The 26,729-nt window shown below is 40.3% G+C and overlaps 1 protein-coding gene across 5 annotated transcripts; it reads left to right on the top strand.

Annotated features, from left to right (window-relative positions):
* The first annotated feature begins 7,599 nt into the window (after window positions 1–7,599).
* On the top strand, window positions 7,600–26,729 carry TBPL1 (TATA-box binding protein like 1). Of its 5 annotated transcripts, none has more exons than XM_039532042.1 (8): window positions 7,602–7,815; window positions 10,476–10,582; window positions 16,989–17,175; window positions 18,559–18,641; window positions 20,334–20,397; window positions 22,387–22,490; window positions 22,592–22,686; window positions 26,134–26,729. In XM_039532042.1, exons 3-8 carry the CDS (start codon window positions 17,041–17,043, stop codon window positions 26,211–26,213), a joined length of 561 nt encoding a protein of 186 aa, XP_039387976.1. In that variant the 5' UTR covers window positions 7,602–7,815; window positions 10,476–10,582; window positions 16,989–17,040; the 3' UTR covers window positions 26,214–26,729. The 5 variants fall into 5 exon arrangements, 4 of the variants coding, with proteins under 4 accessions (XP_039387976.1, XP_039387975.1, XP_039387978.1 ...); XM_039532043.1 differs by lacking the exon at window positions 7,602–7,815 and adding an exon at window positions 7,949–8,164; XR_005596753.1 differs by lacking the exon at window positions 10,476–10,582 and having other exon boundaries at window positions 7,600–7,815; window positions 22,592–22,769.

The raw sequence follows: 26,729 nt of genomic DNA, 5'->3' as shown, positions 1-26,729 counted from the left end.
ATTTGAAGTAACTGTTCTAATACTTTTTAATAATAGTGCTATTTAATTTCATTTTCTTCACTTCTTTAACTTAATACTTGGTGAAATTAAAAACCCAGACACATATCCCTATCTGGGGCAAACTAACATAATCCCCTGGACTTCAGTGGAGCTATGCCACTTTAAAACAGCTGAAGATCTGATCCTGAATATTTTACTTATTATAGGGTAAATATAAGTTGGTCGATCCTGAATTTTTTGCACACCTAAAGATGATGGGAACCTTGCCTGAATAAAAATTGCAGGACCAGAGGCCTGCTCTTATTTCCACAGAATTAACTGGAGTTTTACCATTCCCTTCAGGAGGAACAGAATTAAGTCCCACAACCTTAAACTAGGTGTACTTTATAATCAAGGATCCCTTGAGAGTCACATTTTTATGTTACCTTTTTCCTTCTGCAGCCAGAAAAAATCATTTTATTGATACTTAAAATCATGAATTGGGTCATTATTAACTACTGCTTGCTAAAGAATTGAAGCCAACTGCTGTTCTCTTTTCACACCTTGAAGTCAGTGGGAGTTTTGGATGTACAAAAATGCAGGATTGGACTCCAGATTTCCTACATAAATAGGTTCCATCTCTTCACCACTCCAGTTCTCAACAATGACTATATTCAGTCAACATTTTTCTGCTCCTTTTTTAATCTGGTGATATTAATTGTTCATTAGAGGCCAGGATTTTAAGGGATATTTGCCACTTTAAATGTATAGGAACAGGGTAGTGAAAAAGGAAATAGTCTAAAATGGAAATATGAGAAATGTAATTGCAATCATGTATAAAAGCCTTCATTGAAACCAATGTAGAGACAACAGTTTCATAATCACATAGTAAATACAAGGAGATAGATTCTGTCACCTTCACTCGCTTTCGGTAAAACCTTATTCTGCAAGTAGTCCCATTCAAGACTACGTATGGAGCAATGTACTCCTCAAAATGAGTAAAGGTCAGTCTATTTTTCCTTCTGCAGCCAGGTGCACTTGGTTGCTGTATAGAGCAACCCACAGATGTGTAATGAATATGGAGTTGCGTTTATTCCATGTAAACCCATTGACTTGGAAGCATTGCCTTCTTTTGGGAATTGCACAGCAGCCATTGCCATACATCTCAGGAACAAAGTGGGATAATTTGAATCAATAAACATCACAGAAATTACGTATCTCACCCCCCCACCCCAAATACTACTAGAGTATTGTATTTTTCTGCTATAAAAATATTTTTCCTCACCCTGCTACCTGATCTCCCTTTCATCATTCATATCCCTTATTGAGAACATACTTCTTCTGTGGAGCCTTTGTACAGCAATCTAGACTCAATAATCCAGATGGTTATTAAAACATACACAGCACTCTTATAAGACTCTACCCTCTACCTGTGTGCCACATGTGTGTGAACTTTGCTGTCTGTATCTGAATTAGACTGTGAATTGAGGATAGGGACTGTGTTTTTACAGCACTGATAATCAATAACATCAATGAGATCTAAGGACCAGGGTTTTTTTGAAAATAGGTATTATGAAGAATATGATAGCAATGGCACTGGTGAAGTCACAAGCATGTTTTCCTAGGCAATCAGTCACAAGTGTGAAGTAAAAAATATTCATGCTTCAACCAAATACAATGTTTTGCAGTGTCCGATCATAGTATATTGGTTTCACATCATCCTTTCCCACAGATGAAAAACCTGGTCTACACAGTTTTTGTACTGATTTAATTATGTCATTCAGGGGTGTGATTTTTCACTGAAATAGTTAAATCAGTGCAATCCCTCTATGGATGCAGTTATACCCAAATGAAGGTGACCATACATTTATAAGAGCAAATTATATCCGCATAACTATGACCACACAAGGGTCATCACTTTAACTATATAGGTTTCACATTGATATAGTTAAAGCAGTCCAAAAACTCTTTGTGAACAAGCCTTTACTGTCAGAACAGTTTTGAAATTAAGCATTCTTGTGACTTATAGTTTTGCCCTGAAACTTGAACCTCTAAACTTACTAAATAAACATTAATATATGTGTACAAATAGGCATAGGCACCAAGTGAAGAATTTGAAGTGTCCCTGGTGAGAAAGACATTTGACAAATATTCCTCCTCATTCCTTAAAATATGTGAGGTAATTTTCACAGAGTGAAAAAGATAAGCAGATCTATATTCAAGTGCACTCTTTTGCATAAATCGTACCCAAGTCCATTTCCCAGCTATAAATATGGATTAACTGTTTACTAGAGTCATAGGTTCCTAGGCCAGAATGGACCATTGTGATCATCTAAGCTGACTTTCTGTATAACACATGCTATAGAACTTCCCCCCAAATTCCTAAAGCATATCTTTTAGAAACATCCTTTTGGGGTTGTTCAGCTCTTGCAATGTGGGTAAGGTAATATCTTTTATTGGACTAACAGAAGTTGTTCCAATAAAAATATTACTTGGTTCACCTTGTCTTTCTAGTATCCTGGGGCCAACATGGTTACAACAACACTGCAAACAACAATGCCATTCCAGATGAGAGAAGCCAGGAAAGGGGAGAGGTTGCAAGTTAGCCCCTGAGTCTGTGTAGCTACCCAAGGAGGAGTCAAGAGTAGAGCTGAATGAACAGCCATAGAATGATCTCTCTTTCTCCCGCTACTGCTCAGTCCTTCAAAAGGGAGGGGGACGGACCATAAGCATCTAGATCACAAAAGGGTGGAGTCAGACCACCAAAGAGGAAGGGAACATAGCTGAGTGAGCCTAAGAGCTGCAGCTGCCTTTGTCTACTCTGGGAAGAACATCTGCGAAATTCTGGACTACAACAGCAAAGAAGAGGAGGAGGAGGAAGAGACAATGAACGTTCCCAGGGATGAAGCACTCACACAGAGATAACTGTTTAACTGGACGGCAGCCCAGATCATTACAGCTACATACCTCTCACCCTTCAAACATATATGAGACAAAAGCCAGTGTATGACAAATGACCAGAATGACTGTGCTACCCCTGGCTTTTGGGTTTGTGCCTATTGTGACATATTTAACCATCAAGGCAATATTTTTCTTCATTGAAACAATATAACAATAATATGCAGTGTCTTTTATACAAACAAGAGATTGCAGAATAACACCACCACCTACCACTTACATATAGTGCTTTTCATGCTTCTTCTATACTTAATGTTCTCCCAGAGACAAGATAAAAAATTAGTTAATAATGCTTCTTGGGTGAAAATTTATATAGAAATAGAAAAACACAGTCAGCAACCAATCTACACTACGGAATCCCAACATTGTTAACACTGGTGGAACTGAACTGGTAATAGCAACTGAAACATTTGTACAATTTCCTCAGTGAGGATGAGGCTTTTGTATTTTCAAGGGAGCACAGCCATTGGGAATGGAGAGTATTTAGCACTTCTGTGCAAAGAAAATTCAGCACTTTGCAGGATCAGGCCCTGAAGAAAATGATGATAGAAATACAGAATCTGAAACTGAATGAGTGATTCTTAAGAATATAGGAAGAAACTAGAAACAAACAGAAACATAATAATTTCCCCTTTTCTCCATTTTATCCCACACCACAATCCAGCCACTTTATCAGTAGAAAGCAGAAGCCAAATCTGTGACAATGTAGCGTGCTCAACATGTCACAAGAGTCATTCAACACCTCTTAAATTCTAGACCCTGGCTAATATTCTGTTGCTCTTCTAATTTTATTATTCATCTCTTTATTTCCTTGGTATTGCCAACAGAGTCTTTTTATGCTAAGGATACAATCTGTATGTTTGATTAAATCCCAGCTGCTGAAACTAGATATGGTTAAGCAGGAAAGATGGTACCATTCTGCCTGCTGTAAAGTTACTAAAGGAGAATCTTGTCAGTAGCTCTTTATCTTTTCCATTTTCTTTTTGGTATAGTGCGTCTCTACTTTTTTTCATGCATTAGGTTGTAAAATAAAATCTGAAGAAATAACCTTTTGTTTGTTTGGATATAAATGGTTACTGTGGATCTATTTTCACTATTTACACCAGACATGTCATCATATGATTGAATACACCGAATGAGAGTTGTCATACTGCACATAAAGGCATATCTATCTCAGAAGCATATGAGTATGCTAAAGGCAAGGGCAGCAGATAAACCAGAGTGCTTACACTATTCAATCTGATAGCTAAACTCAGCGACCAGTGGGTTCCTTCCCTTACAAGCCTCTTCCCATGGCTGTGTCTTTCTCCCTAGTGGCTGCTGCCTTCTGAGAGCTCCTCAACAATCCATGAGATGCTCAGTATAAGCTCTCCCTTGATGATGATCTCTCCAATAAGATGTTGCTGCCTCCACTTTAACATTTAGTGCAGGAGCTGATTGTCTCTAGATATCTACTATATTAAAACAGAGTGCACACTAGCTCTTTCAGTGTAGTCTGGGATACTTAGTTAACTAGCAAGTCCATTACAAAACAAACAATAACCGAAGGTGCCTAGGGCTCAATTATAATTATTTTCATTATCATAGCACCTAGGGCCTAATTTGAGAACGGGGCCCTATTGTGCTAGGCACTGTACAAACATAGTAAGAGACTGCCCCACCTCCCAGAAGCTTACAATCTAATAGACAACACAAATGGTGGAAGGAGAAACAGAGGGAGAGAGAGTGAAGTGACTTGCTCAAAGTCACACAGCAGATCAATGACAGAGGCAGGAATAGAAAACAGATCTCCCAAGTTGCAATTCAGGACACTATCCATGGGATCAAAAAGATAGCAATAGCTGGTCCATGCAATAGATCTTCAAAGGAAGGTGAGAGGGAGCATACAACCTGTAGAGAATTAAAGGGAGGCAGGAAAGAACTAGTTGTGTGTTGGAGGAAGAAGCAGCCACAGTCCAATTTAGAATGCTGTAGGGGAGTGCAAGTAATCCAAGGTCTTGTAGAGAGGAAACAGGGGAAGATGATTCTGTGAGAGTATAGAGAAGAGTTTCGAGGTATCTGGACAAACATCAAAACTTTTTACCTAGTTTCTAATTGTGTGCAAACATTTGCTTACACAACTGCCAAATTTGCATGCAAACATCATTGAATTTGTAAGCACAATTTTCTGTTTGCACATGCAAATACAATAGTTGTATATGCACCTGCCTGTGCATACTTATGTGGACAATTAGAGGTCTTGTCTTGAAAATATAGCCCAGTATGAATGAGGAACAAATGATAACAGATAGTTAGAAGCTCAAAATAATGTGGGATTAATTTCTTTAGAATACAAAAATACATTTATAACATCAGGGTCATGACTAAGCATCTCTAGGGAAATAACACTAGGAGAAGTGAGGACCTGAAAAAGTAACAGTAGGTTTGTGGAAAATAAGTACATTTAGAGAGCCCCTGTTTGTAACACCAGGCATTTAATAACATGCTAAAAAGCCAAAAGCTGGGCATTAAAGTTTAGCTAAACCGCAATTATATATTTTTTTCATAACATGACTGCCTACTCACAAATCGACCACAATCCTCCAGAGAAAAACCTCAGCATCCTTTGGGATAGTATATATAGCACGTCAGAGGAACTGCCAAGTTCCACAGAAGGCACCATAGGAATCTGTGCAATGGCTGAGAGATTTTTTGTAACATCTGAGGGTGACTGAGCAGACCACGGACAAGGAATGGAAAATCACATGACACACCCCAGAAAACTGCTAGGGATTCCCTGGGGTGTCACTCAACTACAGGATACAAGCAACTGCTCTAAACTTATAAGAATCCCTCCTTTTAAAGAGTTTCCTCAATTTACTGTGGGTCTTCCATGTACATTTCTTGCAGTGTTGTTGTAGCCATGTTGTTCCAGGATATTAAAGAGACAAGGTCGGTGAGGTACTATTTTTATTGGACCAACTTCTGTTGGTGAGACAGATATGCTTTCGAGCGGGTGTGGGAAAGGTACTCTGAGTCTCTCATCAATGGCAGTTCATCCAATAACAAATATCTCCCTCACTTTATATAAGTTTCTGTCCATTTCATGAGCCACAAGGGGGCAGTCCTGTTGCACATAAGCATTAGACAAAGACAGGGCAGAAGATGTAATGTTCCCAATGCTGCAAAAATTGCTATAAGCAGTGCTATTCTTAATATTCTCCCAGAGGCTAGAGAAAATATTTGACGTGGGGAAATCTGAGAAAATTGCGCCTGATCAATTCCTATTTTGGGGGTGAAAATTAATGTGGATGTAGAACAAGTTGTCCTAATGTTGAGAGACAGTTTTTAAATAATTTTAAAATAGTTTCACTTGTCCTATACACAATCAGTACTATTCCACTGTAATTTCTTACATAAAAATTACTAATTTATAAAACTAAAGTTTCAGAAAACCTTAACTAAGAGCAATACATTGCACTGTGTAGTACCTTTCAGACAAGGGTTCTCAAAATGCTTTACAAAATTAAGGTTGTCGACTCCACTATGAAGTAGTATCATATCCATATTACAAGGAGGTAATTTGAGGTACAGAGAGGTTAAGTGACTTTCTCCAGGGTCACATTTCAAGTCCATTTCAGAACTGTGAACAAAATCCAGGAGTCTTGACTGCCAAGTTTTCTAACCACTACACCATAATCACAAGTAGCCCCCTGCCAACAGACATTATTGGAATACACCTATTAATCTAGTTTTTCTGCTATTACATGTTCTTAAGTTACATTTTAGAGAGCAATGTATGTGACTGAAAGTACATTTTGGGAGACTGAATATTGAATATAGTGCAATCACGCTCTTTATGTGCATAGCCACAGGCTATTTCTTTCACAATAGTGAAGCCTGTCAGGCTGTAAGCAGTAACATTTTCTGCTAGCTGCAGTCACATGTAAACCTCTTAGAAGTTCCACTTTCCAGATGCTTTTCTTGACCAGACAAATTTAAAACCAAATAAAATAAAATCCAGGCTCCTCTCTCTCTCTCTCTCATGTCACTGTGGTGTAAATTTAGACCTGATCTGGAAGTTAGAGAGACAGGGTGGGTGAGGTAATATCTTTTATTGGACCAACTTCTGCTGGTGAGAGACCAGCTTTTGAGCTTGACCTGATGAAGGGTGCTGAGTTGCTCAAAAGCTTGTCTCTCTTACCAGCAGAAGCTGGTCTAATAAAAGACATTCCCTCATCCACCTTGTGTCTCTAATATCTTGGGACCAACAACACATCTCCAACCACACAACACACACATTTGCAAATGACACTGAAGTTAAAAGGGCAGCAGCAAACTCGTTGGATAAAACCACTTTGCAAAACACCTGGAACAACCAAAGGCAGCAGGGGGCCAGGCTGGGACAGATGCTGCCCGCCCGCCCGATTATAACCCGGCTGGGGGGAGCAAACAGCTGCAGCCCAAGTGACTTGCGCTGCCCAAGCATTGCTCTCGCGCGCTGCTGGGCAGGGAACGGAGCCTGGGCGCTCGCACGCGCCGCCACTAGCAGCCCAGGCGCGGCTCCGGCTGCAGAAGAGGGTAAAAAGGCTCGAGCCCGCCCTGCCCTGAACAGCCCTCCGAGCCCCGCCCCGCAAACGTCCCCACGCGCACGCTGCTCTGGGCTGCCCGGCGGGAGGGAGGAGAGAAAACTCGGAAGCGCGCGGCCAGCGCGGCCCTCGTGGCACTTCCGGCGGCCGTTCTAGCCGGAGCCGTCTCTATGGCCGCCGCGTTTTGCGATGTTTATTGTCGCGGGGACAGGGCCCGGGACCCGGAACAACAAAGAGCGAGAGCGACGGGGCGCGTAGCAACCGGGCCGCGCGCGGCGGAGCCGGGGACACTCAACCGCCGGCCCACGCGGTAACTGCAGCCGCGGCGCTGGCCGGGGAGGGTCTGGCGCTGGGGGCGGGCGCTGCGGGGCCGGGGCGCGGGGGCGGCTGCAGGGGGCCTGGCGGGCAGGTGCCGCGGGGCCGGGGGCGCCAGTCTGGGCCCGATACCCCAATAAAGGCGCCTCTGGGTGCTGCCCCCTGCGGAGCGGGGCCGGGGGCGCAGGGCTCGGGCTCGGGCTCGGGCTCCGGCTCCTCTGCCCCGTGGCGCTCCCGCGTCCGCTCTCGCCTAGTGGTTCCTTTCTGGGCGGTGTGGGGCAGATCCGGGCGGTGTCTGGGCCGGGCCCTCCCCTGCCCCTGCCCCGAAAGCTGCAGAAGTAACGGTGTGTGCGCAGAACGTAGTTCAAACCCTTGGCCAGCCCCGAGTCCTCCCCCTGCCCCTCTCCAGGGGAAGGGGAAAGTAAGGCGGAGGAGAACGAGACAAGAGCATCCTCCGTGGGAAACACTGTTTCCTGGCAACCAGTAGAGGCTCCTCAAAATGGCAAATAGTTAACCAACCCTTCCCCCCCCCCTCAAAATCTGATTTTTGTAAGTTCCTAAAATAACGTTTGTTGGTTAGATTAACCCTTGGTGGTGACATGTTAAACTAGATATAGAATCTATCCCAGGTGATCAGCGTTGTGAAATGGAAACTGTCAAACGATTTAGGCCTGAAATCTGTGCTTTGTAGTTTAAGGAAAGTTAAGTAAAAATCTAACATTCATATGTTTCAATGAAAAGATTTTGGCTAAGTTTAAAAAACAAATCATTGCTAAAAATGATTACTTACTTTTCTCTATTTATGTTCATTTATGTTTTGTACCTCATTCAGTTTGTCCCAAAACAAGAATCTAGTCAGTTTTATTTTTCGTTCTGATGCAGCAGCATAATCCAGCCTAGACATTGCAGTAACTACTGCAAAGGAATATTTAACACAACTTTTATAAAAAGCTTTTGAAGCTATTTTTATACATTTAATGAAAATATTTCTATAAATAATAGGCTTAATAACGCCTCCTTTCCTTCCAAAACCTAGATAGGGGACCTAAAGTTCCTGACAATGTCCCTAACAGAAATATAGGTGGCTCATGTTAACAATTTTGTGCTGCTAAGTAAGTGCTCTGTAAAAGGAAAAATTAACCTAGGAGCAACAGGTCTTGGATGCAGTGAGTTTCCTAAACTGTGAACCTGTAGAGAATCACCAGCCCAAAAGAGGAAATACTTTCTTGGTAGTGAATACAAGCAATAATAGTTGTAGGCAGCAGCACTTAAAGGCCTCAGTAGGAACCAGTGCCCCTGTGTGGTAGGTGCTGTACAAACATGCAGACTCCGCCCTAAAAGCTTACAATCTATAAAAACCAAAAATCAATATAAACACAACACACCAAACACAAGGGAGGGAAATGAGATACAGTACAAACAAAATATTACTTTAGGCATTACGATGGCCATCTTTGATCAGAGGAAACAATTTTCCTCTGCCCAGCTTGACAGCCATGTCTTGTGATGGTTATGATATTGAGAGACAAAATAACTATCATCTGGTATCCTTATGTACCTGGCTGACTGACAGTCATCTAATTAGGAAACTAAGAGGAACCACTGTGTGAAAGAGATTGTGATATACATATTACATACACGCACACAAAAACATACACCAGACCACCAATCAGGTGAAGTTGGAAAGGTTCACCCTCCTCTTCTAAAGTTTGTTTTTAGTGTGCAAGAAATTGGACTCTTAAACCATCTCCCCTGTTTAGACTATAGAGGCATTACACAAGTGCTACTGGAACTCCTATGAGTAGGGTCCTACCAAATTCACAGTCCGTTTTGGTCAATTTAATGGATGTAGGATTTTAAAAATCGTAAATTTCATGATTTCAGCTATTTAAATCTGAAATTTCACAGTGTTGTAATTGTAGGGGTCCTGACCCAAAAAGGAGTGGAGTGGGGGGGGAGTCACAAGATTACTGGGTGTGTGGGGGTGGGGGATTGTGGCACTGCTACCCTTACTTCAGTGCTGCTGCAGGCAGCGGTGCTGCCTTCAGAGCTGGGCTCCTGGCCAGCTGCTGCCGCTCTTCAGCTACCCAACTCTGAAGGCAGCGCTGCTGCCAGCAGCAGCGCAGAAGTAAGGATGGCAGAGAGCTTCCCAACCAACTAGTAAGCTATGCGGCTCTGAAATATTAGGAAACATCAATCCTTCACCAGCGCTGCATAGCTCATAGGTAGGACCCTACCGAATTCATGGCCATGAAAAATGTGTCAGACCACGAAATCTGGTCTCCCCCATGAAATCTATATAGTATAGGGCAGTGGTTCCCAAACTTGTTTCGCTGCTTGTGCAGGGAAAGCCCCTGGCAGGCCAGGCCGGTTTGTTTACCTGCCAAGTCCGCAGGTTTGGCTAGTCGTGGCTCCCAGTGGCCACAGTTCGCTGCTCCAGGCCAATGGGAGCTGCTGGAAGTGACGCGGGCCAAGGGACGTACTGGCCCTAAGATTTGAGAGCTGCATAGCTTAGTAGTTGGTTGGGAAGCTCTCTGCCCAGAGTAGCTTCCCAACTTCCTGCCACAGAGCTAGAGGTTTAGGGAGCTTTTGTGATTTGGTGTTTTTTTGTGTTTTTTTTCTGTGGCAAGCTAACCTTTCCCTTAAATAAAACAGACTATTGTGAAGCCAACATCTGCATCCCCCAAGGCTTACTCAGGCCAGGAATGTTTTCTGCTGAATTCAGACCGTCATTATGTTTTAAGGAACACCTCAGCATTTAGGTAAAATAATGTCCAAGTAGAACCTAAGTCTTTATTTACAAAAGAAAGCAAACCTAAAGCATTCGATTACAGCTTTATTTCTATCATACAAAGTAAATGTTGTAGTTTTAATCATTTCATCACATGGATGTTGGTATAATAGACTGACAGTACCATTATTAATTAACAGCCTATGAAGGCCCTAGTTTTGCATTCAGAGCTGCATGGGTGAACTCTGCAACTACACAGTGGTCTTTCCACACAGATCCAATTGTGGGACTGAGGCCAAAGTCGCTTGCAGAGCAAGACTGGGTCTCCATAAAAGTAAGAGTGTGTCATTTCCCCCATTAAAAGACTCTGGAAACACCATAAACCATGAGTAGCTATTCCCTTACATCAGCTAATTCCCTTGCAGTACTTTATAGTGTCAAGATGCTGAAAGACCTTAAGGCTTGTCATCAGTAAATCTATGACAGGTGTCCATGTATTACAGACTGGTTTGAACTTTTATTAATTGTTTCTAGCTATCTTAAGGTAGTAGCTTTATCATAATAAACGTCAGGTTTATTTAAAATAACGTCAGGTTAAGTATTATTTAAAATGTTTCTGTGCATGTGCTACTAATACTTTAGGTTATTAAAAGTGAAAAACATAATATCGAATTTGCTTTCCCCAAAATAGGCCGTTCACCTTTGGCATTTTTCTAAGCTAGGACAATAAAAAGCACACTAACTAGTGCTTCTCAAGCACTGGCACAATGTTGCAATAGTCTTTAAGTTGACAGTATCTTTTTAATACTTTTAGGTAGGAAAGTTCATGAACAGAGCTAATCAACAAAATCTAGTGGAATCTAATAGGGCAGGTTTAGAAATTTGCCTATAATAATAATTAATAAATAATAAATGCACAATTAGAAAGAACTGGACACTTTGTTCCCATTCCTTTACAAGTATAGTTGCTACATCTGGAGTAATAATAGCAAGCTCTATAAAGCTATTTGTTGAGTGATCTCAAAAAGTGCTTTACCAAAGGTATATAAGCACTTTTATCCTCATTTTAAAGATAGAAAAGCTGAGGTACATTGATTAAGTGATTTGCCCCAGGTCATATAGCATGTCAGTGGCAGAGTTAGGGATAGCTATTAGAGGTGGATCATTGACTTCACTGGGGTCAGGATTTTACCCTATCGTGTGCTGCCCCCTGTCTGGACCATGTTCACTGGACCATGCTGCTGCTCAAATATGTTATGTATAATTTAAAGAACAGTTATATATAACTCTGAATATATGTTTACATCTTTCCTCTTGTTAAGATTCTTGATTTGCCCTTTTCTTAAAAAGGAATAACCATGCAGCTGAATCTGTATTTCTGTCTTGAAGGACAGTGGCCCACCAGACTTCATTTCCCCAGAATCAAAATTTTCATTGTTCTCAGTATAATGTTATACTGTACTAAAATGAATGTCTGAAGATTTTGTTTTAGATTTCCTCCTTTATCCAACTTCTTGGACTGTTACTGAGACAGTGACAGCTTCCCCCCCCCCCCCCCGCCTTTTACACCACAAAAGGGAACTCGCTTGTTTTATTCAATGTCATTAGATCATGTAATGAAAGACCTAATCATTATGCATATGTAACAAAGGGTGAACAAGAACTCCAGCTATGAAATTCCTGACTCTTGTGGGTTCATATTTTGAAAGGACACTAAAGTAATAATATTTTGTATTAAATAGATTGTTCAACATGCTGCTGTTAATGACGGAACTTAAATCAGTATTAAACATCTGAAGTAGTTTACTGTGTAAACACGCAACACTGAAATATTAAATGTTCAAGTTTGTTTGTTTGTTCAACCAGTGGAGTGGAAAGTGGTTTTCAGTCTTTTACATTGGGCACAGATATTGCTTGTATAACAAATGTCACTTTTTACCAATAGCTGTCACAAGCTGTAGACTACATTTATAAAGTGATAGTTACAATTCATTTTGAAATTACCAGTTATGTGCTTTGCATCATCTGAGCTTTCAGGATACTACTGAGGAAAATAGGTGCAGATCTGCACATTTAAATTGTTCTTTATGATATTCTTGTGGATGAAATCACTCTGATTGGCTGGGCCCCACAGTATATTAGTGTTCTTGCTGGGAATTTTCAGCTCCCACACTGAGCTTGTGGATTGTCTGTTTTTGTAATCTCTCCACCCTGTACCCACTGTTCTTAACCACTTCTATCATATAGCTGGCATTTACTTCTAAAAGATGGGTGTTTTGTGATAAAGAGTTGGAGGCATCTCTCAGGAAAGCAGTTATATTATTTAACAGCTGCTGTGGTGTGGTTAAGTAAACATTATACTGTAATAAGCCATCAAAAACAGACCTGATAGGGCATTAGTAAGCTTAGGGATATGTATAGTTCTCAGTAGAAAAATATTAGTTACCATTTTTCTTTCTCCTCCACACCGTATATCATCTTCTGTTTGTTTCTTCTGTGCTTTCTTCCTATTTCTCACTATTCTTTTGCCTTTCCTTTGATTCTTTTACTCTCTCCCCACTGCCTCCTTTTTCTTCGGATAAGCCAAGAGCTATGACATAATGTTTCAGATAGGGAGCCAGCTGCACAGTGAAATAGACAATGATCACACAGCAGCCAGTTCCATATGTAAAACACATCTGCATTTCAATGTGTCACTACTATATGATGGTTCTCTTTTGCTTCTGCTTCTCTTTTGTTATCCAGCTGTAGTCCTCCACTCAAGATGTGTCTGAGAAGACTATTTGTCAGAAATTGTGGCAGGGTGCCATGTGGTAGGAGACCAAGAATGCATGGCAAATTAACATTAAAAGTGCTTAGGTGGAAAAGTTGATACTAACAATTTTGGTTTCCCTCTTGCTTCTAATAAATATTTTGATCTTACCTCTGTATTTCATTTAGCAAGGGAGTATATATGATGGTCTCCTTTTACATGTGGCAGTTTCTCGTCTCGTGGCCTCCTGCTTTTTTGATAAAACAAATCAGTATAGAGAATTTATCTTAAGGCTGACTGCTTTTCTTTCATTATATTCTTTGCTGTTTGTTGTGCTCATTCAGTATGAGGTGTTACGGGATTTTCAGTGAATGAATCAACAGTGATTTGATGTACTGTGGCTAAGGCTTACAAGTCTGTCAAGAAGGTCACGGATTCTGTGATTTTTTCGTTACCTCCATGACTTCAGGACTCGGGCTATCAGTCCTGGGCGGTGAGGCTCAGGCTGCCATCTCTGTGCTGGGAGGCTTAGGCTTCCATTAATTTTTGTTTTTCCTGCGACCTGTATGTGACTTTTGCTAAAAATAACCTTGACAAAATTTTAACCTTAACTGTGGCCTCCATCTCTTGAGTTGTGGTCTGAACATAAGAAAGGCCATACCGGGTCAGACCAAAGGTCCATCTAGCCCAGTATCTGTCTACCGATAGTGGCCAATGCCAGGTGCCCCAGAGGGAGTGAACCTAACAGGCATTGATCAAGTGATCTCTCTCCTGCCATCCATCTCCATCCTCTGACGAACAGAGGCTAGGGACACCATTCTTTACCCATCCTGGCTAATAGCCATTTATGGACTTAGCCACCATGAATTTATCCAGTCCCCTTTTAAACATTGTTATAGTCCTAGCCTTCACAACCTCCTCAGGTAAGGAGTTCCACAAGTTGACTGTGCACTGCGTGAAGAAGAACTTCCTTTTATTTGTTTTAAACCTGCTGCCTATTAATTTCATTTGGTGACCCCTAGTTCTTGTATTATGGGAATAAGTAAATAACTTTTCCTTATCCACTTTCTCAACATCACTCATGATTTTATATACCTCTATCATGTCCCCTCTTAGTCTTCTCTTTTCCAAGCTGAAGAGTCCTAGCCTCTTTAATCTTTCCTCGTATGGGACCCTCTCTAAACCCCTAATCATTTTAGTTGCCCTTTTCTGAACCTTTTCTAGTGCTAGAATATCTTTTTTGAGGTGAGGAGACCACATCTGTACACAGTATTCGAGATGTGGGCGTACCATGGATTTATATAAGGGCAATAATATATTCTCAGTCTTATTCTCTATCCCCTTTTTAATGATTCCTAACATCGTATTTGCTTTTTTGACCGCCTCTGCACACTGCGTGGACATCTTTAGAGAACTATCCACGATGACGCCAAGATCTGCTTTAGCTTTTGAATCTTTCCTTGCCAAATTCTTGCCCATTTTGCCAGCCGGTAATATTTCAAGGATTTTCCTAACAAGCAGCATTAAATTTTTTACTTTTCTATACTGGTAAAAAGTTACGAAAATAAATTGCAGTGCTTCAGTGAGACCCTTAGTGTATGTCTACACTGCAGGTTGGAGCATGCTTCCCACCCAGATAGACAGATATGTGCTAGCTCCACTCAAGCTAGCACACTGAATAGCAGTGCGCACTTTGTGGCAGTGGCTAATCACCCGAGCTCAGACACTCCTGATCTCCTGGGTCTGAGTTCAGTGGAGCACATGCTAAAAATAGCCGTGGAGACATTGTTGTGGCATTGGCTAGTCATCTGACCTTGGACCTGGAGGGTTATGCACACCTGGGCTCAGGTGATTAGCCCATGCCACAATGGCAACACCGCAATTGTTAGCACGCTAGCTCAAGTGGACCTAGCTTTTATCTGTCCTCTAGACTGGAAGGCATGGTCCCAACTACAGTGTCGATATATCCTTAGATATATATCTTCTCTCTTCCTTCCCCTTCCTCCTCTCTGGTTTTGTGGGGGTCTTTTAGTTTTGTTTTTTGAAGCAAAGGAGCTGACTTTCCTATCCAATTTTAGGGAGGATGGGTATATGCTGGTAAAAATGACAAAAAACATTGACGCTGTCATTGAATAGTTCTATTTGAATTTTAATTGTTAGTGGCAAAATTGTGTTGAAATAATTAGTTTTTAAAAAAAAAAACAAGTCTTCACTGGGAAATGAACGTTCAATGTATTACTAGTAGAGCACTTGAACTCGGGGAGGTTTCAGAGTTAGTTTATTTTAGTTGCGTTGGACTGATTTTCACAAATGAGAAACTGAACAATCCTTAAGTATGACAGAAGTTGGTCCACTAAAAGATGTTCCCAGACTCACCTTCTCTCTCTCATATGCTAGTATGTGTTATTTGTAGGAGAGAAGATTCTGAAGTAGTTTCTGGCATAAAACAGGAACTACTTTTAACCATCAAATGGTGAAAGTTTATTTTTCTATTGTAGTCCAAGGGTGGGCAAATTACTGCCCGTGGGCCTCATTCGACCCGTCCGACCATTTAATCTGGCCCTCAGCTCCCGCTGGGGAGCGGGGTCGGGGGTTTGTCTTGATCCAGCCAGGGAGCAGGATCGGGGGCTTGCTCCGCTCCACACAGTTCCCCGCCAGTGGAGCTGCAAGGGTGGCGCTTGTGGACAGGACAGTGCGCAGAGCCACCTGGCCGCACCTTGGAGCTGGAGGCGGGGGGCATGCTTCCGGGAGCTGCTTGCAGTAAGCGCTGCCTGGAGCCTGTACCCCTGGGCACCCCCCCGCATGCCCCAATCCCCTGCCACAGCTCTGATCTCCCTCCCGCCCTCCAGACCCCTCGATCCCAGCTCAGAGCCTCCTCTTGTACCCCAAGCCTCCCAGCCCCACTCCAGAGCCCGCAGCCCTGTGCCCCAACAGCCTGCCCCAGCCCTGATCCCTAATCAAGTGTCTTTCCTCCCTGTTCATTCATGGCATTGACTATACACAGGAAAGCTAATTTAAGGATAAAAATACTTTGAAAGTCTGTTTATTCTTTTAGTGTATGCATGTTTTGTGCATATCTTACAGTTTCAAAGGCAATGAGTAGGCTTATATTTCCAAAGCATAAACTTTGGCAAATATTTGATCCTTATATTTGGAATTAAATTTCATCCATGTAATCATCATTAATCGAAATAGTCAAGAGAAACAAATTTTTCCTTACGTCTAAATCTATCCTGCACTGATTTGAGGAAGGAATTGAGGAAAGGTTATCACTGGTAGGTGCTATAAAGCTTTTCCTTTGTTTCATAGAAATCCTAATTCATCTTCATATTCAGCTTTTAAAAATATTTTTGTTGAAAGAACAGCATACTATAATTCAGATAGCTTATTCCTTTTTTTTTCAGTTTTTATATATAATTAGTTCTTTCATGACTATTTCTGATAAGTTGGTTTCACTGTATTGAAATGTGAGTTTGAATAAGCAATAGATTTCCTGTTTTCTGATATACAGGATGCAAAACGTTGTGGTTAACACAAGACTATAAATGAGTCAGAATGGCATAAAATTTATTCTTCAGTTCCAGATTCTAAGACAATCTCAATTAAGGAACTAAGGTACATGAAAGGGATGTTTTTAGAGAACTGTGTGACACAGTATTTTTAATTGTATTGTTTTCTTTTTCAGAATGTGATCTTCATGGTGTGCTGGTGGGGAATCTGAGTTTTCAACCACCCCAATGGATGCAGACAGTGATGTTGCATTGGACATTTTAATCACAAATGTAGTGTGTGTTTTTAGAACAAGATGTCATTTAAACTTGAGGAAGATTGCATTAGAGGGAGCAAATGTGATCTACAAGCGTGATGTTGGGGTAAGAAATTGAACATATCTCAAATGCCAAACTAGACTAACTTTTACACATGTTTATCAGTTTAGAGCTCTGTCAATATCCATATGGTGGATATAGTTGACAGTGTGAATTCCATAGTCATTGTAGCAGAACTGTGTTTAGAATGGCTGGATTCTCATCTCTTTGACTTCTTCCAGTTTCTTTCATGTTCAAGTTTGCCAGGCTTATATCTGTTCTTTGATACTAAATTTGAGGAGACAAATATTGCAGTGCTTTGAAGCCATAAGAAATGTTGTGAAATTAAACCTGTGCAGTTTGTTTCCGGCACACTCACCTGATATTAAAATAAACAGGGAGAAAGATGAGTTTGGGTCATCTAATCCAGTGTTTCTCAAACTTTTTGATCCCAGGGACCAGCTTGCTGCCTTCCTAAACTGTGTCAGGGGAATTTCAGGGACCGGCACAAGTCCACGACTGGTTGTTGAAAAACACTGATCTAGTCCATCTTCCTGTCCATGCAGGGCTAGTTGGGTTGACCAGAAAAATACTCATTCTGACATGCCAAAAACTTGGCTTGAATCTTATTTGTTTATATAGCCCCCTATTGTAGATGTGCACATATCTGTGCAGGAATAAAGAAAGACACAGATCATTGCCTTGAGAAACTTAATCTAATGTGTACAGTTAGCTCCCATGTATAGGTAAGGGGAACAGCTTGTTAGAAAGGTATTATACAATCTTGTGTTTGTTAATTCTAGCATGGTCAAGCATGAGTGGTAGCAGGGAAGTGCTCAAGTGGTGATCGATGTTTTGAGTTGGGATTTTGAAGCAAAATAGTGAAGTGCTAGGTATACTGATGTAGGGAGGCTCTTCCAGGTATATGGTGTGAAAGAATGGGCAGCTTCGCAGGTTAGAGGAGGAGACAAACACAGTTGGAAATCGAGAGGGAATTAGAGGAAGGAAGCTTGGGGAAGCAAAAGAAAATGAGATCTGAAATGTAGACACAGTGAAGTTGTGTAAAACTCTGCAGATGAGATCAAGAAGTTTGAATTTGTGCAGAAGGAGACAATTAATGGAAAGAGTCAGAGCAGTGATGTGGTCATAATGACAGGAGAAGATGATTTTAGCACAATGCTACCAGCCTTAAAAAAGTTTTTTAAAATAATTTCTGTTCACTTGAGCCACCAGCTAACCTGTTACTTTAATACTTGCTCATTGGCTAAGATACTTCAGGTTTATTTTGCTCTTCTCAGGAGTTGATATTGATTTAACTTCTGAAGGCAAGGAAGGAACAGTCCTCAAGGCTAAAATAGAATAAAGGAAGTATTTTATTAGTTTTATACTTGTTTTTTCAGTATGAAATCACACATGCACTAAAACCTATTTTTCTTCTAATTCTTTCAGAAAGTATTAATGAAGCTTAGGAAACCTAGGATTACGGCCACAATTTGGTCCTCAGGAAAAGTTATTTGCACAGGAGCCACAAGGTAAATTTCCTCTTTTGTAGGAGAAGGAAAAAATTGTTGTTCCTGGATGAAACTCTTGTATATGACATTCAAAAATACCACTTATTGTCATGAAATCTATTGCATATATTATTGACAGATCTGGTACAACCATCTATTATGAAGGTTGCACGACAGTTCCCATTATAAGAGCCTGTTTTCAGTTGCTTATAATTTTGCCAAACTTTAACCCTTTGGGCATAATTTTTTGTGTGTTGAATGTCTGCTTCAGGCTGAATTTTTTTGAAAATTTCAACTAAAACAGTTCAGCCATTATTTCTGAGAATGACACTAGGGAAAAAATACATGTTTTACATACATTTAAAAAAAAAAAAGTCTGGCAAGCTTTTGAAATACTCTAGCATCTCCATGCTTTGGAGCAATGACTTGAAATTGGAGTGTGGGGAAATGGGGTACTTTGTGTCAGGGAAATATTCTTTGCTGTCCCTGTGAAAATCCATCCAAATTTGGCCAAGTTCTAAACTTTGGGGGTGGGGAGAAATCTCCATTTGCACATTCTCAGTAGACGCTTCTTCAATTTTAGCCGGTACATTCCCTGAAGAATTGGTCTGCACTTGGCATACTCCAGCCCAGAACTGAGCAGGAGTTTCCCTGCAATTGCTGTGGGCTGTGCCAGGTCTGGGTCCTGGCACCTGAACTGGGAGCCTGTCTCTCTTGTGTTTTCCATGACCACCTGCTTGGGACCAGGCAGCGTGGAGCAGGTTGCTGCCTGACTCCAATGCAGAGGGGACAAGGGACTAGATTGGGACAACGAGCCGGAGGGAGGGAGACTGAAATTGCAGGCTGGCGGAGAGGAGGGGTGGAATCTGGGACTTGGGACGGGGGGGGCTGGGACCGGCATGGGCAAAGGGACTGAAATGAAGCAGGGTTCTACAGACAACAGTCTCCTTCAATACACAGATTTATCCCCAGAGCAGGTCCATTCTGTGAACTGAATGAAGCAAGGGTCCTGTGGAAAATATCGATTGTGTAATTGAAGACTGTAACATAATACAGTGGTTCCCAAACTTTTTACTAAGGCAACCCATCAAATGCATTTTGTCTTTTTGGGGGGACTCACCATTACCCCCTTCTTCCCCCTGCCTCCCTTTCTCAGCCCTCCAATTTCCTACTCCCCCAGCCCCCTGCTCAGCTCCCCCTAGTCCCCTTGCTCTTGCTTTCCCCACCTTGCCCCATCCTGCAGCCTCAGCTGGCCCCTCTCCCTCTGCAGCTGGGCCGCGATCACTACCAGGCTGCTGACTGTCCAATTCTTGCTTCAGCTGCTTCCTCCATGCTGCTGCTGCCCAAATCCCTCTCCCTACACTGCTGCCTTCCACCAAGGGAAGTGAAAGTGCAGGTGGGGAGAGCACCTCTGGGCCACAAGTGACCCACCTAGATGCTTTCTAAGACTCACTGGTGGGTCGGGACCTGCTGTTTGGAAAACACTGTCATAATGCATATGCCTTAGGGGGCTGATTTCATATGTACAGGCTACCTTAATGCTGGCACTTCTTCACTTGACTTTGCATTTTAATGTTTTTTTAATATAGTTTTTGGTGTGATTACATATGTAAGTATGTGAACGTGTGTATGTATACATCTTAACATTTTAGTTTTATTGCAGTAGCTATTAGTAAAACTAGTCGCTTATTATTTCTCTCCTTTAAATTATAGTGAAGAAGAAGCTAAATTTGGTGCCAGACGATTAGCTCGTACTTTGCAGAAACTAGGTTTTCAGGTATTGATCCTTTTGATAATAACCTTCTCTTTTTGGGTGAACAAATTTCTCTTGATAGGGACTAGCATGTTTGGACCTTTCAGAACTGTTGGTCAGCAGAAGAGGTGCTATAACAATTTCATAGCCAGCATTTTCTCACGCAAATTCTCATTGTGTAGCAATGCAGGTTATCTGGAGATTGTATTTATTTCAGTATATTTGGGGCTCCCACATGGTAGTTCAGCATCATGCTTTCTTATCAGCTCATGAGCAGAAATTTGTTTCAAGAGATTGGGTAAATTAACCACCTGCATATATATAATGTCCTCCTTATACTCAAAATCTTTAAAAGGATTGCAATGAAGAAAAGTAGAAATTTGCCCCATCCATTTGTAAAATATGATGAATGGCATTTTCCCAGTGGATCTAGTTTTAGGATAGCCATTATGGTGAACAACTCCTAACTGCTACAAGTTTGATGTTTTACTTTTTTTAATTAAACTAAAGCAAGTTGCTATAGTCTAGTTAGTCCGACTGTGCACCGGGACCAGAATTTACTCCTAACTTAGAACTTACAAAGTGGAACTCCTTCTTGCCTGAGCTTGGGTCAGTTACATCTACCAGTCAGTTGCAAAGTCTGCTACTGTAAGTGACTTAGGCGTGGCTGATAGCTCTAAAACGTCATTACATGCCCTTCTGCTCAAAGAACAAACACAAAACTGAATGGTTCTATCATGCAACCAATTGCTCTAATTTAATTAAATAAACCATAAATGTACTATCAGGCAAGTAGCTAGACATCTGAGTGATGATTCGAAAGTAAGAATGGCCTACTTCCAAGGTTGTTTAGCATATAAAATGGCCACCAAATTTTAGAGGTGGGCAGTCAGCCCACAGCAACTCTTACTATCCTGAGTGCATTAAATCAAACTGAAAAACTGAGTTATGGGGCTGTTAAGTATTGGATATCATGTAAAAGTGAAAATGATGGAGCAGAATGTTGAATTAAGTCAAATGAAATATATACCCATGCAAAGCTTTAGTAATGGCTTTATAGGAAATAAACAGGTTTATTTATGTGCAGAATCAGATTAATGTGGCTTAACTTTATTGTAAGAGTGAACGTTGTAGGCACAGCACATGTTGATGTCTAATTAATATTGCACAAGCATTTCAATTCTAAGGGGTCATTTTCATCTGCTTGTAATTTAATTGTTCAAACTGAAATTTGGTAGACTCATTCTCAGGCTGCGATTTTTTTTTAAATCCCCCCTCCATCCCCAAGTTTGAGCAAAAATGGTTCTTCATTGGTCATGTCTGTGTTAACAGTTTCAGGAAAATCTCCCACTATTGCATTGGCTTTGCTGGTAATTCGCCACAGGCATTTTACCACCACATTGTAGCATTTTGTGGCTGTGGATGGCTAAAAGTCTATTGGAAACCAGCAGTTTAGTTTTTTGTTTCAAAAAGACAAAGGAAATGGCTTTCTCTGTACTAGCCACTGGAGAAAGCAAACAAACAATTTTTCTCTCATTTTCTTTTTTTATTCTTAACTGTGGGAGAAACTGTTAAATAAAACAATGATAAACTGTTAATATGAACTAATTATGTATCACCTTAGTGGGTTCTAGTAACACGACATGGGAAAGCTTGGTTTGTAATTTGTTTTGGTGTTTCATGAATAATTTGGTTTAGTTAATTTTTAACTTAGTTACAAGTGCTTACTACAGTGATATAGACCATGCATGTTCATTCTGAATGTAATTTAATCTACATGAGAAGGCAATTGTTTCTTTTTTTGTTTTGTTAGACAAGTTATTGGATTACAAAGATAGTTCAGAACTAAGGTATTTAAAAATTTACGCTAGTTCTGTGTGGATTCCTACTCTTATCAGCTTTGTGTTAAACACGGGGTTTTATTGGTTGAAATAATCAGATTATTGTCAGACGATATCTTTTCCATATCAGATATAACATTTCTCATTCTTGTTCTCTTTCTCTCTCCAAAAGGTAATTTTCACAGATTTTAAGGTTGTCAATGTTTTAGCAGTGTGCAACATGCCCTTTGAAATCAGATTGCCAGAATTTACGAAGAATAATAGACCTCATGCTAGGTACAGTAGGTCTTAAGAGAATTCTTATCTTTTTCTTCAATGTATCAGTTTTTTTATTAGCAAATGTAGACGTGTCTTTGACAATCTTTTCTGTTTTCTAGTTATGAACCGGAGCTTCATCCTGCAGTGTGCTACAGAATAAAACCTCTCAGAGCTACCTTACAGATTTTTTCAACAGGAAGTATCACAGTAACGGGTACTTTATGATGCCAAAATAAATATTTAACTTACTTTCTTTCATGGGAGTTCAGTTAGACTTTCAAAGCAACAGAGAGACAGGCATGTGAGATTTCATTTGTACTTAATACTGCCAGATAATTTGTCTTTCAGTGAAAATGCCTGAATAACTGTGGGAGAATGTAAAACTCCCAGCAGATCAAATACGTTTCTTTTATACATGTGGATGTAGTCAGTTTCTGAGGAGATGAGGCATATGAGGAAACTGAGCTTATATACCAGAGACTGAGGATATTTGCTTGTTTAATTACAAATTCTAAAACTTTAACCTTCCTTCTCATTTTTCTTCTGTACAGTCCCATAAACTACTGCTGTTTAAGCAATAGTTCCTATCACAGGCATGTACCTTGAGACTAGAGAGGCACAGCCAGTATAAAATGGCAGTATAATCCTGTGACCAACATCTAGGGGGTGTTAGAGATTTCCCTATTTCAGGTTTTGGTCCTAGTCTATCAAATGCTTGGGTAAACATCCTCCTGCTTCTTTTGGATGGAAACATTACACACAACCTTGGCTGGAAACTTAAAATGAAACAAACAACTAAATAGTTGTGTGGAAACCTCTTCCTAGATACCAGACATCTAACGGATTTCCTCAGTCATTGGAACGCTTTTGTTGACTTTGGTCCTGAAATTAAAAATATATATATATATATATTTATTTATTTATTTTTCTTGGAGGCTTTGTGCCACCTTTCCCATTCTCCTCTATTCCTACTTGGCATCTTCTGCCCCATATCTCAAGAAGGACTTTACTGTGTTTCCCAGATATGCACAAACATCAGCTGAGAGCAAATACAACACCTGCTAAAATGGGGGTGGAAAACATGAATAACTGTCGGAAATTAAAATAGAACGTCAACACTCATGATATGGAATTATCCCATACTAAATTTCTGTTGGTTGAAAATGACAGATAAGATATTGGTATCTTAAATAATGCTTAGGGACACTTGTATTGGGGGGGATGGGATATGGGATCCTTACAAATATCTAACATTTTATAGAATACATTTCTTTTAACTGCAATCATTATAGCTAAAACCTACAAACATCCAAATTGGAAACCTACCAAAAATGTAAATGTTCCAGCAAGCTAATTTGAACTAGTAACAGCCAAACAGAGAAGAAAAATTACTTTTCAGATAAATGAGAAGCTTTAATGTTTCACAGAAATGCAGCCAACTTATTGAACTGTGATTTAACTATTTGTATTTCATAACTAAGAATCTCTATTAAAATTCAAGAGAAATACTTTTTTTTAAAAAAATGATGTAGGTGGAGAGAGTTGCAGGTTCGATGAAGAGAGAAAAATAAATGAGGAAGCTGGTGGAAGTGTCATCAGTTCCAGCTTTTCTTCCCCTAAAATGAGTGTTGGGTTTCCTCAACTTCTGTCTCTCGTCTCTCCCTGTGCTAACCTCCACAATCCTCTGTCTTGCTGTGGAGGGTCCCTTCCAGGTCTTCAACCTTGGGAGAATCACTACTATCCTTGCAAGACCCATTTACCTGCTTATGCTCTTTCTGCTTTCCACAGCCTGCTGGATGTTACTGGGCATTGCTCTCTAGAACTTCCTATTTCTGTGGTAGCAGACAAATTGGAGGGAGGTGCAGTGCATTAAGTAGTGGGTGCCTGGAAAGCAGAGTATGTGGACTGATAGGTCTTGTATAATCCTCACAAGGTTTGAAAATATGAGAAGGATCCTCTTCCTGGTCCATTTTCTTATTTTCATAAATGTACAAAAAAGCACCAAAATAATGTGTCCTGAAATTTGCACATAAATAGGACATACAACGATTTGTGATCTCTTTAAAGATCACTACATTAGGAAGAAACTTCTGGAGTACTATTCTCCTTCCTGGTGAAACCATTAGTTCATTAAGTCAGGTATCCTGTCTCTGACAGTGGTCAATAGCTGTGCTTTACAGGAAGGCCAAAAACCATCCCCAAATTCACTCAGCCAAACTGGCAGTGTTATCCATGAGGCAGAAAGGGACCCCAGCAGTGATCAGTTTATGCCATGAAACATGTGACTTGATTACCCTTGTCCTAGTTTTCAATTATACAGATTTTATTAATGGTTTTAAAATTATGCAGGCCATTAAAAATTCAGCTATGATATTTGAGACTGACTTTGAGAGGCAGTGAATTATATAAGTTGTCTGAAATATTATTGTCCTTATCTTTATTTTGCCTAAAAATACTGGCTGTTTTCATTGGGTGACCCAGAAGGCTTTATGGACTGCAAAATTTTGAATAAATTAACGAATTCCTTTCTAACTCTTTTCCCTTCTGGGGTAAGTAATCCTGGGTTTTCCACCTAAACAATCCAAAATACCTTTAGGAAGGGCTTTTTAAAGGCATTAAGGGCAGGCATGTTCCCAAATCTCCCATTTAATCATCTTCATTGAGAAAATCCACAGACACAATATCGGATCACCAAAAGTTGGCTATACTCCTAAATGGGGGCATGCTAGCATTTGATACAATTTTAGTTGTATTTTCTATACTTTTTTTTTTAAATACTGCTGCAAATTAGGCAGACCCTTTTTGAGTCTCCAAAATAGCTTTCCTCAGAGGAAATCACAAGTTCACACGCTATCAGTGTGGTTGAAAAGTTGACTATTTTGGTCAGTACACAGTAAGCGCCTATCCAAGATTAATTTTATTTATCATTCTGCTCAATCATTTGCAGCCTTCATAGTTTGTTACACAGTGACTTAGTGCCATCAGCAGACATTACCAGCTCAGTCTCCATTTCCTTCTCCAAAGCATCAGTAAATCAGTTTAGATGATAAACTGAGGATGCTTCACGTTGGAGGAGAGAACCAGATCTTGGGCTAAAGTGTCCTGAGGTTGATGGCAGAGGTATTCAATAAGCCAAACTACAAAGTTACAGACCATCAAGTTGTTGTTGTACTGAACCGTCTAATAACTATGAGACATAGTTAGGTTAAAATCCATCACTTACAAATAGTTTCCTTTGTTAGCTCAGTGAAATGAGAAATTGAAGTGGCCATCCTTTGCTGTGGGTACACAGGTTCTGAGGACAGTAGCAAGTCAGAAGGCATATGGTATGCTTTCTAACCCCACTCTTTCTGGGATTCGTCTGTTCCAGTGTACTAGACAGTATATCATTTCTTTTGAGATAAAAGTGACAGATATGGAGTTATTAATTTCTAATCTAGTCAACAACCAGTTCAAATGTCATTACAGGCTTTAGAGGTTGCATATTATTTTCTTCCTCTAAGTACTTAGTAACTTTCTTGGATATGAAAAAAGGTGTGTCTACAGTGTAAAGTTGTGCCAGCTAATATATTCTGAAAGGTTTTTGAGGTACTGTTACGTTCTTGCCTTTTTAATGCCCTGACTTTTTCTCCCTCTTCTCTCCATTTTTTAAATGTCTCAGGGCCAAACGTAAAGGCTGTTGCCAGTGCTGTGGAACAGATTTACCCATTCGTGTTTGAAAGCAGGAAAGAAATTTTATAATTCACCACTTAATGGTTAGGTTCCCTAACCAAGCACCTTTAAAGACTGCTGCACATTGGACTAAAAGCAAAAAAGGAAAACTGGACCAACAATAGCTGAGGAAATACAGACTCTTTTACTTGTTCATGGCCACAGTGTAAACTCCAGTCCCTTTGGATTTTATTTTGAACAGTGCTGTATTGTAAAAACAAAAGTTTACAAGATATGAAATTGCTGCTTTTAAAAAGACGTTCTATTTATTTTTGCAGTAATTTCTGTGTATTCATTAGCAAACCTGTCACGATGTGCACTACCTTTCAAACATTTTTTTTTTAGTTTGAGCTTGTGTTTTATTTGTGAATAGTCTTTTACATTTTTGTATGCTGAATATTGGGCACCAAAGAAGCTGTAAAAGTTACCTTTTTCACTTGATGAATGTGCACAAATAAAAATTTGGAAAATCTCTCTCTTAATACCTGTTGTTATATTCCTTTCCCCTTTTTCTATTACAATTAAAATTGTATAGTTGCAAATTAA

The sequence above is a fragment of the Mauremys reevesii genome, linkage group 3, assembly GCF_016161935.1.
Source record: "Mauremys reevesii isolate NIE-2019 linkage group 3, ASM1616193v1, whole genome shotgun sequence".
In the NCBI taxonomy this organism is placed as follows: Eukaryota; Metazoa; Chordata; order Testudines; family Geoemydidae; genus Mauremys; species Mauremys reevesii.
This window is presented reverse-complemented; position numbering and strand designations above follow the sequence as displayed.